Source organism: Nelusetta ayraudi, unplaced genomic scaffold (assembly GCF_046127955.1).
Source record: "Nelusetta ayraudi isolate G7.1 ecotype Tasmania unplaced genomic scaffold, CSIRO-AGI_Nayr_v1 ptg000120l, whole genome shotgun sequence".
NCBI classification, from domain to species: Eukaryota; Metazoa; Chordata; class Actinopteri; order Tetraodontiformes; family Monacanthidae; genus Nelusetta; species Nelusetta ayraudi.
The window spans coordinates 3,712,501-3,728,211 of NW_027466170.1; the positions used below are offsets into that span (position 1 = coordinate 3,712,501).

Consider the following 15,711-nt stretch of genomic DNA (forward strand, 5'->3'; position numbering starts at 1 on the left):
TATTTCTTTTTTTCAATGAGCGGTAGTGGGGGGGGGGTGAAAACGACAACATGGACAAATGACTGCAGCGATGCAGGCGGCCACATTGTATCAATTCACAGGCGCTCAGCATTGATATCTGCCTCATGGTGGCGCCAGAATCAGACCTAATTTTCTTCCCTGGTGTGAGACTGACCACTGTCCCCATGTGGAGGCGGTAATATTCGAGATCTTGTCACTATGCAATCGCAATGAAATTTTGAGGAGTTTCTTGGGTTTCACACAGAAAATAAGAAAATCCCAAAAATAGAAAATAAATAAAAGTAGACATGCAAGTTGTGTTTTTTAATAGAAATCCAGCCCACTTAAATAAGTAATACATATATATATAGATTGACAGAATGTAAAAGATACAAAACCCCTCTGCATTTAAAATTAAACTGAATGTAAATTGTGGACATACACATGTACTCATAGTTTGGTCTCATCAGGTGCAGACGTGACAGGAAGTCTGTTGTTGCAGTGAGGTTAAAAAAAGAATCTGTCGCCCTCCTGTCACCAGCCTGCTGGTCATGAGGACTGCTAATGAGGCCTGAGTGTCAACAGTGTGTGTGTGTGTGTATGTGTGTGTGTATCAGTGTGCGTGTGGGTGTGTGTCTGTGTGTGTTTGGTGTGAAACCACGTGGACCATCGTGTCTGACAACGTTAGGACGTGTCGAATGATACTGTTGGGCAACAGACCGAGGAAAACTATCTGGCAGGCTGGTGTGTCCAGTGTGTGTGTGTGTGTGTGTGTGTGTGTGTGTGTGTGTGTGTGTGTGTGTCACTTCCAAGACATTTAAACTAAAAAAGTACAGTAAAGTAGTAAAGTTTCCTGCATACGTGAGGTGATGGTGTGATGACTGAAACATGTACGACTCCTTCCACAAGGTGGCGATATGTCCATTTAGCTTGTCAGAATTCTCTTGTTAGCCGATGTTTTGGGACCGCAAGTCTGCAGGACGAGGGTCACGCTAGCCAATCACAGCAGGGTATCTGGTGCGGGCCGGGCTTTTTCGGCGATGACTCGGTGAGGAGCCCCAACGCAGCCTACACATTCATTCATTGTGTCAACACAACCAAGCAGACCACCTACATCTCTGTAATTCTTCGTTTTCAACTGCAAATTAGTTTGGCTATGCTAGTTTCACTAACCAAACAGCCAACCAGCAATCTTCTTCTTCTTCTTCTTCTTCTTCTTCTTCTACTGCCACGTTAGCAGTGTCAGCAGGCTTCTGGGTGAAAGATGAGGCCACTGAACTGTAAACACTCAGGGGTAGACCACGTCCAAACCACAGTTGTCTGGGTGTGTTGCTTCAGTGTCATCAGTATAAAATTTCCGATGCAGAGGTACAGTTCGTGTTTACACGGAGTGTAAAAAGTAGTTGGGCTGTAAAGGCACAGTATGAACGACCACTTCTATTTATACAGACAGTACATGTATGTGTGCAAGTTGCACAAGGCTTCTTCTGACGCATGCACGCACATACACACACGCACGCACGCGGACACGCTGAGAGGACAGAACGGCCCCCTGCCCTTCACGGAACCTTGAATTATTCATGTTGCGACTCACCGCCAGCCCTCTCAGTTTGCTTACGCAAGAGGCTGACAGATATGGATGGGCCGCCGCTGCTCGCCGCGCTGACCTGCCACGGCCACGTTCCACTTTCTGTCGCTAATGAGGAGGAATCCACATCTGGCTTGTGTGGGTTCTTGTGCGTGTGTGTGTGTTTCTACGCATTCAGGCCATCATTTATCTCCGCCTTCCTCAATGTGGGAATCTTTCACCACAGTAAAACTTCTGTCTCTGGTGCGTCAGCGTGGCTGTCTTGGTGAGGCCGGGAGTCGCTAAGCTACGATACCCCCCCACACCCCCCACACCCCCTTTATAAACGTAAACATTTGCTCATCTGTTCTCGCAGGTGTCAATTATGTGAGCGCTGCACCAGAGAAGGTTGTGAAGCTGAAGAAACGTTTGTCAGCCGTGTTTCCGCGTTTGTGTGTCGGCCGCTGCCACCATCAATCAGCAGGCGCTGTTTGTACTGTGTGTGTGTGTGTGTGTGTGTGTGTGTGTGTGTGTGTGTGTGTGTGTGTGTGTGTGTGTGTGTGTGTGTGTGTGTGTGTGTGTGTGTGGACAAAGGACCAACTCCTCAAGACAGATCTGCGTGTCTGTGTTTTTCAGAGCGCCCTCCAGAGTTCGCCATGGGGACTGATGCAGGCGCTGGAGCAGCAGGTGGGCGAGCTGAGGGTCGACGCCGACGACCCTGGCGCCTACGACGGAGCGCCGGGGGACGCCAGCGACAGCCGACCCAGTTCAGGTAACATCTCCAACAGCCGCGCAGAACTTGTAAATCTGCTTCTCTGAACCCGACAGAAGTGAGAAAAGTTTGTGCTTGTTTTGTCTGCGTCACTTTGAAGGAGAGCCTGGGTTAGAACAGGCATCGCCAGGGCCCTCTGTGACATCACAAAGGGTCTGCATATCTTCCAAACATGTCTCAGTTGGAACAGGAGGCTGTAAACACAGGGCTAAATCTGATGTTTTCCTGAACATTAGCTCAGAGTTCTTCTATATGGTTCGTGCTCTCTGAGCGCATCACTGGAAGATGTTTAGAGAACCCGGTCCACTTCTGACTTTTGTAGTCTTTCATCTGCCCATATTATTGCTTCACGCTCCAGTTACTGGCAATTTGGGCCTGTTTGTGAAATGTGGTCCGACGCTGGCCTGCATCTGGAGTGCATCGTGCATATTTTTAGACTGACGGAACGGTGGATGAATGAGCCACTCGTCACTCCTTTGTGGTCTCTTCCTTTCTTTCTTTCTTTCCTCCCTCCAGGTTTCTTTGAGCCCAGCGAGGGTCAGTCGCCCAGAGGAAGATCTGAGCCCACGGAGACGAGTCCCGTCTGGGCTCCCAGCAGCGACAGGCCCAAATCTGTGGGTGAGTTGAGGTGGAGGCTTCTGCCTTATCAGCAGTCAGTCAGTCAACAGTCAGTAGTAACTAACTGCCTCATTTGGGTTGAATAAAGTACTTATCTGTCTGTCTGTCTGTCTGTCTGTCTGTCTGTCTGACTTACTGACTGACTGACTGTCTGTCTGACTGTCTGTCTGACTGTCTGACTGTCTGACTGACTGACTGACTGACTGACTGTCTGTCTGTCTGACTATCTGTCTGACTGACTGACTGTCTGTCTGACTGTCTGTCTGTCTGTCTATCTATCGTCTCATCTCGCAGGTGAACTCCTCAACGGGGAGCCGGTCCTGCACGGCACGCTGCCTCGCTCCTTCTCCGTTCCGTACCCGCCTCTAGAGGGCATCGCTGAGGAGGGAGCGCCCGTGGACTCCTGGCAGTGGGAGCAGGCCTGGCAGCAGCATCATCATCAGCAGCAGCAGCAGCAGCAGCAGCAGCAGCCGCCGCCTGCAGAGCTCCGGCTCAGCGAGGAGGACTACCAGCAGGTGGTCCGGGTGGAGGGATACATCCTGAGCCTCATCCAGCGCCACATGCTGGCGCCGCGGCCGTGCCAGCCCCGCACCTCCCTGCACCCGGAGCCGGCCGCCTACGCCTGCCCTGCCCCCCCGGGCCACGGCCCCGCCCACAGGAGGACCCCCTCGCTGAGCGCCGAGCAACGAGCCCCCGAGTCCCACGTGCTGCCGCAGCTCGACCTCCCGCCCAACCCCCAGTCCCTGGGCTGGGGTCGCGACCTCCTGGAGGGTGGGGCGCCCCCCCTCCCCCTGGAGGAGGACTGCTACCTGGCGCTGGCCTACGCCCCGCCCAGGCCGCACTCCCTGACCGAGAGGCTGTCGTCACCCCCGCTCCCCCTGGAGGCCCCCCAGCCGCTGCCGCCGGTGCTCCCGCCGCCCCCCTGCTCCTCCTCCGCCTCCCCCTCCCAGCACTACTTCCTCCCGCTGCCGCCGCCGCCGCCACCTCACGGCAAGCACAGCCTGGTCAGCGCCCAGTACGTCCCCGTCCAGGGCTGCCACGCCCCCGTGCGCTCCCCCCGCCACTACAACGCGGAGCAGCCCAAGCACGGCCGCACGCCCGCCTCGCCCGACCACCCGCCCACCAAGTCCAGAGGCTCCAAGAGGAACCACGGCCACGAGCGGCAGCGGGCCAAGAGGTCCGGCGGTGGCAGTGGTGGCAGTGGTGGTGGTGGTGGCGGTGGCGGCGGCAGGGCCGGCCGCTCCCAGTCGGAGAACAGCCTGCTGGGCCAGCGGGTCCTGCCGGAGCGCCGCTACAGCACAACCGAGAGGCACCAGGGCCGGGCCGACCCCGGCCAGAACCAGGGTCCGACCGCCGGGCAGCACCCGGCCCACGGCGAGGGCCGGCGCTGGTGCTCCAACCTGGAGCTGAGCCAGGACGAGGGCGAGGCGCCGGCCGGCCCCGCCCACCGCCGGCCCCACCGCAAGGCTCGCCACGCCCACTCCTGCTCCCAGAACCAGACCCAGAACTACTACCAGCACCACCATCACCATCACCACCATCAGAACCACCAGCAGCAGCAGCAGCAGCACGGCCAGCGCCGGCACCCGGACTACCAGCTGAGGGCGCCACTGTGCCAGGAGGAGGAGGGCTACGGCGGCGGCGGTGGCGGCGGTGGTTGCGGCGCGGCGGCGGCTGAGTCCGAGTCCAGCATGAGCGAGGTTTACTCTCCAGCCTCCAGCTCGCTGTCCAGCGACTCGGACGAGAGCGGCGGGCTGGTGTGGCCGCAGCAGCTGCCGCCGCGTCTTGTCTCCACCTCCTCGTCCTCCTCGCCGTCGCCGCAGACCGCCTCCGCCGCCTCCGCCGCCTCCTCCTCCTCCGCCTCCGCCTCTGCCTCCGCCAGCGCCGCTGCCGCCGGGGCCGCCACGGCGCACAACCCCGCTCAGCCCAAGGCCTTCGTCAAGATCAAGGCCTCGCACGCTCTCAAGAAGAAGATCCTGCGCTTCCGCTCGGGCTCCCTGAAGGTCATGACCACCGTGTGAGGAGCAGGTGGGACTCTGAGAGACGATGTTCTCAGCTTCTTCACGCTCTTTTCCCGTCTGGCTTCTTCTGTTAGCAGCAGGAGCGGTGAGACGCTAGCGAGCTAGCACTAATCCCAGAGTGTCAGCCAGGCGTCGTCTGTGTGTGTGCATGGTTGCATTTATCCGGCCGCTGACCACCATTAGACACCAGACTAATGGCTCCTTTCCTGTTCCAGCTCGCCATCATTTTTTGCAACGCGAAGTTCGGACGACGGGCGGCGACGCCGCTGAATTTGCTGCATTTGTTTTCCTTTGTCTGTAGAGGCCCAGCGAGTTGATTAATCACTCTCTCCCCCGCCACCCAAAAAAATGAATGAGTGAATAAATAAATATTTCCTACATTACTCAAGTTGACCAAACTTTGAGTCTCCGAGACGCAGCTGAAGGCTGCAATGTTTGTGTTGCTCCTTATGGCTTATCAGAGGAATGCTTCTTTTTTTTTATTGGTCTGAGAATTCCTGAGGTTTTTTCCAGCTCGTTTCTTGTATTTTGTGACTAATGGAGGGAGGACAAAAGGAACGCCTCATTTTTAATTTTTTCTTTATTTCTTTTCCGAGACTGACTTTTTTATTTATTGATATGGATCCTTTGTGTTCTTACTTATTGTGAACTTGAGCTGATTAATGAAACATTTGGGTCGAACCGCCTCCATTTTCTCGCACTTTCAGCGCGTAAAAATTTCCTGAAAAGAAAAGGATGCAGCTTCTCGTCTGCTGAGGCGAGAATCTGTACTTCGGAGCGAGTTTGCTTTTGCTTTTCCTCGCAGTTTGGAATTCCTTCGGGCTGACTGCAGATCCCTACGCGGCGAATCCCTGTCTGTGCCGGGTCGGACTGCAGCGAGCAGCCCCTCACCTCTCTTCTCCTGCCAGCAGCCTCAGGCTCCAATAGTATAAACAGATGTCTGTGAGTCAGGATTTAGCAAGAGGCCACTGAAAGGGGGAGCGGGATACATGCATGCATGCACATATAGGGCGTCCATTCGCAAAAAGGAAAAGAAAAAGAAAAAAAGGTCCTCTGTAAATATGTATGTGTTGTACATACCATCACGTGGCCTTGTTTTTGGATGAATGTAGTTTGGAAAAAAAAAAAATAAAGGCAATTTTTTTGGGGCTTATCACTTTGCTACTCTAACACGCTGTCCTGCTCTGGTTTTTGTTCTCAGAGGTGCAGAGGAGTCCAGGTAAGACTTGTCTGTGCTTTCTCGCCTCTCTTCTCTTTTCTCCACTTAAATCTTTGACACTGAAGCGGTGGGATGAAGATTGAAAACACTACAAGATCACTATTGTTCTGCACTTGGGTGGTGGAGTGTGAGTTTAGCTCCCTCAAGTGTTCAACTACATGTACTGCGACTATGTCCTATCGCGGGATGGATTTAGGGCGACCCGACGTGACTTCCCTCAGACGGTCCGTTTTAACTGTCAGACTGTGTCAGTGTTGTCTTTTGGATCACATAGTTTTTATTCAAGAAACCAATATTGTTTATTCAGTGTACTATAAAAAACAACAACATTTTGATGAATATGGTTAAAAAAAAAATTACCTCATTACAATAATTCAAATAACTTTTCAAGTCCATTACAAAGACAAATATAATCTGAAGGAACTATGATGAGGAAGAAGAATTTTTCTACCTCTTCACCCAAAAAGAAAGGCAAATGTTTACTTTATTTCTGTTCAGAGTATTTCTCAAATAGTCTTTCAGATGTGGAAACACTGCCCTCACCTTCGCAGGTCACAGACCCAGAATGCACTGTGGGAAATGCTTGAAATTTGCTTTAGGACAATCTCACACCTCCCTAAGATCTTTCCCACATCAAGAAGACCAGACGTGAGTGTGAGTCACAGATTCTGACCGTGGTTGCTGTCCGTTTCAGAGAAAAACACTGCGACAAGTCCAGTCTGTCACAACATGTACATTTCAGGGCAACAAAAAAAGAAAGCGGAAGAGGTAGCGATGTAGTTGCGTGAACTAATGCAAAGAGAGTTTTGAAATTTCTAAAAAACTTCCTGTTTTTCACAAACAACAAACAGTCGCTCTGGGTGACGTTTACAACAAAATTACCTCTGCAAAACTAACACACTATCACTCGCTGTCTGTGTGTGTGTGTGTGTGTGTGTGTGTGTGTGTGTGTGTGTGTGTGTGTGTGTGTGTGTGTGTGTGTGTGTGTGGGCGGTAGCTGATAACAAGAGTTCAGATTTTTGTCATTTCCTTCCCGTTGCTGGTGCTCTTGGTGTCGTTGTTGGTGATGCTGACCCTGGCCGCCGGCTCCTCGCTGATGAAGTGCAGCATGCTTCGCAGCGACCGGCTCATGCTGTCCTTGAAGCCGCGGCCCAGGCACACGTAGAGCAGCGGGTTGAGGCAGCTGTTGAAGTAGGCCAGGCTCAGCGCCAGCGCGTTAGCCAGGTAGAGCTTGGGTCTGTGCTGCGAAAGCGGGGGTATCACTAGGTAGAGGAAATCCGTCACGTGCAGCGGCAGCCAGCAGAGGAAGAAGCTCAGAATCACGGCTCCGATGACCCGGCGGGTCTTGTTGGAGCGGGAGCGGGTGAGCTGCCCGCCACCCGCCGCCGCCTTGCGGTACACGACCCAGTGGCAGACGACGATGACCAGGAAGGGGAGCAGGAAGCCCACCAGGAAGCGGTAGACGGTGATGAGCCAGGCGCTGAGCCACGTGTGCACCGCCACGCACTCCCGCTTGCTGTCGCCGGCTTGGATCTCCTTGGTGTAGATGAACTGGGGGATGCTCCCGAGCAGAGCCAGGCACCAGACCAGGACGCAGCCCAGGGCGCCCTGCCGCGGCCGCCGATTGTTCTGGCACCAGACGGGCCGGCTCACCATCAGCCAGCGGTCCACGCTGATGATCGCCAGCTGCAGGACGCTGCAGAGCATCACCAGGTAGAAGAGGCTCTTGACCATCGTGCAGGCCAGCGGCCCAAAGTGCCAGTGGTCATCGTAGGCCAGCGGGACCATGAGCAGGGGCAGCGAGAGGCAGCAGAGCAGGTCGGCCAGGGCCAGGTTGAGGAACCAGAGGGAGGTGACGGAGCGCTGCATGCAGAAGCCCGTCACCCAGACCACCACGGCGTTCCCGGGAACGCCCAGCAGGACCACCAGGCCGTAGAAGACCAGCGTCGCGATCTGCAAGGGTTGGATCTCGGGGGCCGAGATGTCAGGGATGTCAGGTATACTGTAGTTGAGGTACGACTCGTTCAGGCTGTACAGGTCGAGATTTTCATAATCCATGTAGTCCATTGTTGCCTCAAACTGTAGGTGGGAAAGAGCTCAAAGCATTAAAACAATTAGATTTTATATTACACTTTTTTGATTTATCTTTCAAATGAGTTTTGACATCAAAAAAAATCTTTTTGTCAAAGGTGTGTTTATTTTAATCTTTAACAAAAGTTTAACAAAAGTTCTGCAAAATGTAAATATCAATGGGGGGGGGGGCAGCAAAAGAAAAGACAAAAAGTCAAAACGACAAGCTGAAATACCAGGTACTCAATATATGAATATAATAACTAAAAAATATGATTTTTATAAAAATTAATTCCCATATTAACTGCTGCATGTCAAATGCAACATTTTTGAGTTCCACATAATATAATCACAGAGCGATAATTCGTTGATTAGTGTGTGGGGGAGTCCAGGATTCAAGTTAATATCAACAGTGAGTTTTAGTTTTGCTTAGTTGTTTTTTTTTCCTTTGCTTTTATATTACTGATGACTCATCCAAATTAATCACCATGCAAGGGAACAGTAAATTAGAAATAAGACAAATAAGTGAACCATGTTGCAGAATCACCAAATATTAATTAGAAAAAAGAACAATCCATAATGTGGATATACATATGTATGTGTACATATATATGTGTACGTACTGTATATATGTGTGTGTATATATACATACACATACATACACCTACATACATATTTACATGTACACTCCCGTAGAGAGTTAAAATTATTTTATGAAGATTTCTTGACTCACCTTTGCATCAATGTTGCATCCACGCTGTGAGCAGAAACTCTGCTGACCCTCTTCAGTTTGGCAGCTTTTAACACAGAGACGTGCATGCACCGCCCTCCAATCACACATCCTCGCACACTCTTGCACAATATATTTCCTTTTTTTTTTCTTTTTTTTTTTAAGAAAAAGGTCCCTCGTGTGAAAAATCAAATGGGGCAGTGCGATTTTGTCCGTCACTGTCATCAGTAATTGTCAAAATAATTGATTTTAACATGATTATATCAACATATATAATATGCATACATATATGTAATATCTATGTATAATATGATTGTTGTAGCAGTATAATTACAGTTTAGAGCTGAGTTTTCCATTTTAGGATGGAGACAAAGTTGATGGTGGATGGTGGATGATGGATGGATGGATGATGGATAGATGGATGGATGGATGGATGATGGATGGATTGTGGATGGATGGATGGATAGATGGATGAGAACTCAGTAAAATCCTGACGGGAGGTGAGACACGTTTGAAAATATGATTAATTTTCCAGGAGAAACGCACACCTGTTTTTTTTAAACAATACTTTATTCTCAAATTCAGATGTGTTTTTACAGTGAGACAGACATTGCGTACTGGTTTCTCGAAAACGGCCCAATGTCAGGTTTGATCACATGACGAAACCTCGATGTGGCGCGAGCAGCTGGATTTCATGGCGTCTGAACTGGCCGATCCTGCGTCGGTGGCGAGCAGTGATTTACCTTTGGTGGATTCATGATTACTCACCACCACCACCACCACCCCCACCACCTCCACCACCCCTCGCTGTTACTCACGCCCTTGTGAAATTTCTGCTTCATTCACTCAGATGAATCGACGCAATGTTGTCTACGTCATCCGCGTAGACAAAGATGCAGAGTCAGCAGCTCAGTCGGCAGCACTGTGAGAAAAAAACTGTTTCTACCCGATGTACGGCCGCGTAAAATTCCCATAATCCATCTGTGTGCGGGGGGGGGGTTGCGAAAATATGAGCTACGAGACAGATTTTAAAAGCCCGGACGGAAAATGAACGAATCCCCAACTATACAAAGTTTGTTCCCATGGAGGGACGTTCTGATTGGCTCTATCATGTCACTTGACCTCCTAAAAACAAAACGACAGGGAGAGGAAACACGGTGTCACAACATCAGCAAAGGTTTTTCAAGAATACTTTTTTTATAAAAAAAAGAAGAAAAAAAAAGACAGAAAACACAGAGTTACCTAATTTCTGGAATTGCAACATGACTGTGTGTGTGTGTGTGTGTGTGTGTGTGTGTGTGTGTGTGTGTGTGTGTCTTTCTGTCCTCATTTAGGTAACCGTGTCTTGTGAAGGTGTGTGTGTGTGTGTGTGTGTGTGTCTTTTTGTCCTCATTCAGGTATGAAGGTGTGTGTGTGTGTGTGTGTCCGTGTCCGATCAGCACAATGGGCTCAACACAATGTGTTTCCCCGCTGGTGTGACAGTTATGTTCTCCCCTCTCTTGCTCTCGCTCGTTGTCAAACTCCGGACTGTTGTGTTGCCATACTTCCTCCCAGAGGTCGGGCGGCTTCAGTTGAGGGCCGGGGCGCTGCTGGGCGGGAGCGTCGGCGTGTCGTCTCTGAAGGCGTCCGACTGGAGGTCTGCAGGGAGGAAGAGGAAGTCTTCAACCACTAGCGCAAAGTGCTTGATTGTTTATGCCGCTGCCTCGCAAGGTTCCTCATCCACAACACTGTCTGCCGTCACCACAAGATGGGTGGGTGAGCGAGGGGGGGGGGGGGTCAGAGGGTGGAGCTAACACCTGGCTGGCTGGAGTTACGGTCACTAACCCCAAAAGAGGTGTCAGTGCCCGTTGTGACATCACAAAGGGCTGATTTCTGCAGTGTTTGGCTCCTGGCAAAGTGTCGTCTGGATGCCAACTGGGACGCACGCGACAAATGTTTCGCCGCATCGCAACAACAACACAGTCAGACCTCCAAACATGTTGCTGGAATGTACCGACGGCACAACCACGTGTTGTTGCTGTGCATCAATCGCAGGCGGCGTCTAAAGGTGGAAGACACTTTGATTTGCAGCTTTCACTTCACTTCACTGTCAGTAGCAAGGTTTCTAAATGGATGCTGACATACTCCCCAGAAGTTTTGGTCACGCAGCTGTTGAGAAACTTTCCAAAATTAGAGGAACAACAGCAAATCAGAAGTGCTGACCGTGTTTGCTGATCCACTGTGATATTTTTAGATATGGAAATACACACCACCCTGCCTTCGCCCTAAGACAGCTGGGATAGGCTCCAGCAGACCCCCGTGACCCTGAATAGGAATAAGCGGCTATAGAAGATGGATGAATGAAATGAAATATACACAACTGTTCAAAACCCATTTATGCATTGAACTCCACTGCAACTCCATGCTCTAGGAAACATTACTAGTGCACGAAAATCGTTGAAGATGTGCTGAACGTATATATGGCTTTGACACTAGTTGCCTTCAATGTCTAATTAAATGTGATTTTAGAGAATGAATATCAAGTGTGCAACATGCGGTCATCGTTAAAGAAGTTAAATGCTTTAAAATTGCATAAAGTCAACATTTTTAAAAACTTTTCGCACACTTGGAATTCTCTGCTTGACTGATTTTTGATTTGCACTCATAATGATGACAAAACATTGAAGATCATTATTTCATTCAACTGGTTGTAATGGAATTTAATGCAGAAGTCACTCAGTGACCCCTAACTTTTGAACGAGGTTGCCGTGAGACGGAGACTTCGCAGCTGGAGGATCTTGCGCGAGGAAGTCAACAACCCCAACATTTAGAGGAAGTGGTCATGTCACGGAAACACTGACTCAACTCTTTTATCCTGGCACAGTGAATCGTGAATACTCACCGATGAGCGTCAGACCCTGCTGCTGGTTCAGCAGAACCGACGTCCCTTCCTCCTCCTCCTCTTCGTCCTCCTCGTCCTCCTCGCCCCAGTCTGCGATGTTGGCCGGCGGGATGCACTGCTCCAGGAACAGGTCCTCCTCGTCCTCGTCCAGGTCCACGTTGTCGGGGGGCCAGCGCAGCTCGCCGCTCTCCACCTCGCTCACCTCTGTGGGCTCCACCACGATGGAGGGCAGGCGCTCCTTCTCGTGCTCGTGGCCCAGACTGCTGAGAGTGGCCTCAGTGCTCAGGACCACCTCCACGGGGTCGGGGAAGATCTAGGGAGGGTGACATAACAACAATAATAATAATAAAATGATAATGTATTGCATTCATATTGCCTGTGACGAACTGTGCCCTATGACAGTTTGGATAGGCTTCAACAGAACCCTGCAACCATGGTGCAGGAGAAAGCGGGTATTGAAAATGGATGGGTGGATGGATAAAGCGCTTTTCTAGGCACTCAAAGCACTCATTGAACCCATGATTCATTGATACTGCATTCTCATGGTGGTGGAGATAAAAAAAAAAAAAAGCAGTGTGTCACCCGGCAGTCTGTCTGTGGTAAGGAAGTCGCCTCTCTATCTGCAACTCCTGTGTCACTTGTACCTGGAATGGTAACCGCTGCTCCTTCCTCTGCTCGTCCCTGCAGCCCAGCAGACTTTGGCCGCCCATCTCGTCCGTCACTCTGCAGGACGAAACAGAGACTCGGTGACCCGGAGCCAAGCATGAATCGCCTGCTTTAATGCTACTCATCGATCCGTGGACCAGTCGCAACCCTGGCCGACCAAAAAAAGTAAATGCGCAATTTGCTTGACTTTGAAATGCACCCAGTCATCCACAACAACCAGAGACGAAAAGAAGTTTTCACCACCTCTTGAGGGCCACATTTGTTGACAACTTTCTGCAGTTTAATTGGATTGCATTCACATCATTGGAGTCACGCTATCCAGTTTTCCATGAAATGATGACCCGATCTGTGAGGCTGTACACGAGGGAAACATGTATGTGACATCCTCGTAGGTCACAGATTTTCTTTCTGACAGTGAGTAGTGTGTGTTCATGTGTGTGTTCGTGTGTGTGTGTGTGTGTGTGTGTGTGTGTGTGTGTGCGCGCGTGCGTGTGGGATTAGTAGACAACCCAACTCGTAATACATGGTTTTGATAAATGGATTACGTCATCTGACGCTCATGTCCAGATTGGAACAGTTTTTCTTCGGCTCTCATAAAAATAAAAAATCCTATTAACTTTGAAAGGTGCGAAGTTGGTGAAAGCAATGTCTTTTTTATCTGCCTCTGCACTTTATTTTTAAGTACGCAAAATAGCACAGTTCTGGTATCCACTGTTGTGAAATTGTCTCTTTAAACCAGCTGTGTGCATTAGATTGCATCCACTTCCCTATTCAATCTGTTTATAGTCTCTAGAAGGCCAGGAGGAGGGGATTAAGGCAGGCCAAGGATCCGCCCGAATCCTCTTTTCATCGCTCTCTCCTGCCTCCCCTGAGAACCAAATATGTTTGGTATGTTGTCACTAGGACGCCCTGGCATAGTGACACAATCTGTTAAATCTCACTGACTCTTTAATGAAATTTCAGCTGAAAAACAGATCTAATCTCACCGCCCCCTAACCCTAACCCTAACCCATTCTGGTGTTAGCTAATAGCAACACTGTCAGACTGAAGTTGCATTTAAACATCTTCCTGGAAGAGTGATATCTTGTGAGCAATGCTGTAGTAATTTTCAAGACAGAGGAAAGTTTTAACTTTAAAGGCTGTGTCTGATTAGATTACAGTTATAGTCAGTTTTCCATTTCTGAAAATCCCCAGAAAGTAATATTGTTTGTTACTCTTAATTTCTCTAGTTCATTGTGTCTTTAGATCATGTAGAATCAGCGATAACTGTAAGGCAGAAAAAGCCCCAAACAAGGAGTGAAAGAGGTCTCAAATGCCCAGCAAACACTTTCCACAACTAGCTAACGTCTCTATTGGCAAGAAGCTAACGTTGCAAAAAGCTGTGAGAAATACTTTCCAGTTGAAGTTTTGGAGCGTGGTTGATTAAAAAAGTAAGGGGTTTCCCTTACTTTTTCAATTTCATTTAAATGATCAGTCTTTCCCCATAGATGCAACTAATTATTCGTATACTCATACGCTATCATTTGTTCATGCTGTCGTTCAAAGCTGCAGCCCAGCGAGCCTGCTAGCCAGCCATAGATGTTTTCATCTTGTCTTAGAAGCCACAGTTTGTGATTGAACGTTCCAATGGTCGCGCCTTAAAAGTGCTTTGTGAAATCAAACAAAGACGCAGTAAGCCAGTTTGCACAACCGTTAAAATGGGGACGGCCTGTTCCCCTTCCAAATAGGATCAGCTGGACACTATCGTTTTTGACCCACTTGTCAGTTTGCACTGGCAGACAATTCAATTTCTGATATTGTGCCGCCAACAAGTGTGTCACGCTAAGCCGTTTGCGAGCCACCTGGGATGGAAACTTTCAGTGGTTATTATGATGAAGAGGCTTAACCTCCGTGTAATCCCCCTCATATACACACTCTGCTAACACCTGCATGTTTCGCCACCGTCAACAATCACTCACTGCTAGCGTAGAGCGCTGTGTTTGCTGTCCTCCCGTTGAATTTGCCTGGTTTGGCCGAATTTTCAAAATCACTCTGCGGTTTTACATTTTATACTCGGTAAATGCAATGGCTGCCTTAACTTCACACTGTTTACATTCATACATCATTATGAGTTTGCACCACCACACACTGACTCATTAGCTGGTGAAGTGGAAGATAGCTGGATGATCATGCTGGAGTTTCCTGTTCTAACACAAAACACTGCAATTGCCATGTGTGTGTATCTCCTGTTTGTTGTGCACATTTGTCCTGCTTCCATCTGAGTCCGTGCCTGTTTAATCCCGTGCACGGACTGAAAGTAAGAGTTTAATAGCCTGAGCCCTGTGCGGGACAATCCACTAATCATTTATTATCTCGTTAGTCCTTCAGAGGGCAAAAATTAGGGCAGGTCTTTTCTAGTAGTAATATTTACCATCAAAATGTAATCTTAAATTTCCAGAGCAGCTCTTATATCAATGTTAAAGTCAGATTTTTTTTTTCCAATTAATCTCTTTTTAAATAAATTGAATAATATTTCAAGACTTCAGCTAAAGTCCTGAATTCAGAGGCTTACTCAGCTGAGGCTGTTGTATGTTCTATTTTCTCCACCTCTACCGCCCTGACTTAAAGGTGACTCTGGCAAGCTCACACACACTCTCACTCACAAACACAGGCACCATACACACACTCTCACGTCAGCCGCTTCTTACCCCTCACAGGCGGCGGGACAGACGTCGTCCCCATCGTGGCACAGCGTCACCGTCATGAAGCCGGGCAGCGGCGCCACCAGAGGGACTGCAGGAGGAGGAGGTGAGCACCTCCCGCAGCGGTCGCCCTCCGCAGAGCCCTCTGAGAGGCTTCGGGCCTCCAGGGCGAAGCCTTGGTGGAGGTATAGGAAGTGGAGGGTTTATGGGGGTTGGGGGGCGTATCGGGACACGGAGTCCGGTCGGTGTTGCTCTGCTGCTGCTCAGGGCGGCTCTTCTGCCTGCTGTCAGGCCCGACTCCAAACCTGCATGTGTCCCCTTTTTTTCCGCCGCCTGTGGCTTCCCGCCTCGTGCCCCCGTCACTGTCCCTCGCCGTCCCCGCCCCTTCGTCCCCGCTGCCAGGCTTTGGAGAGGAGCAGGATTAGCGTCTCTTTCGATTACAGAGGCTGGACGGGTGACGTCAGCCGAGCCTGAACGTCCCTTCTG

The 15,711-nt window shown here is 49.9% G+C and overlaps 3 protein-coding genes across 4 annotated transcripts in view; 1 reads left to right on the forward strand and 2 right to left on the reverse strand.

Annotated features, from left to right (window-relative positions):
- dact3b (dishevelled-binding antagonist of beta-catenin 3b) overlaps nt 1-5,361 on the forward strand; it is an 11,608-nt gene extending 6,247 nt beyond the window's left edge. For both annotated transcript variants that reach the window (XM_076049997.1, XM_076049996.1), the window contains exons 2-4: nt 2,204-2,339; nt 2,856-2,957; nt 3,252-5,361. In XM_076049997.1, the coding sequence (XP_075906112.1) occupies nt 2,204-2,339; nt 2,856-2,957; nt 3,252-4,978 (1,965 nt within the window). In that variant the 3' untranslated portion in view covers nt 4,979-5,361. The remainder of the gene's footprint in view (nt 1-2,203; nt 2,340-2,855; nt 2,958-3,251) is intronic.
- Nucleotides 5,362-6,471: 1,110 nt separating this feature from the next.
- Nucleotides 6,472-8,279, reverse strand: c5ar1 (complement C5a receptor 1). The gene has a single exon (XM_076049998.1). It carries the CDS (start codon nt 8,262-8,264, stop codon nt 7,209-7,211), a length of 1,056 nt encoding a protein of 351 aa, XP_075906113.1. The 5' UTR covers nt 8,265-8,279; the 3' UTR covers nt 6,472-7,208.
- Nucleotides 8,280-10,502: 2,223 nt separating this feature from the next.
- Nucleotides 10,503-15,357, reverse strand: lbhl (LBH regulator of WNT signaling pathway, like). The gene is made up of 4 exons (XM_076049935.1): nt 15,232-15,357; nt 12,523-12,601; nt 11,879-12,191; nt 10,503-10,635 (listed from the first exon to the last, which is right to left on the reverse strand). Exons 1-4 carry the CDS (start codon nt 15,285-15,287, stop codon nt 10,565-10,567), a joined length of 519 nt encoding a protein of 172 aa, XP_075906050.1. The 5' UTR covers nt 15,288-15,357; the 3' UTR covers nt 10,503-10,564.
- Between the last annotated feature and the right edge of the window lie 354 nt (nt 15,358-15,711).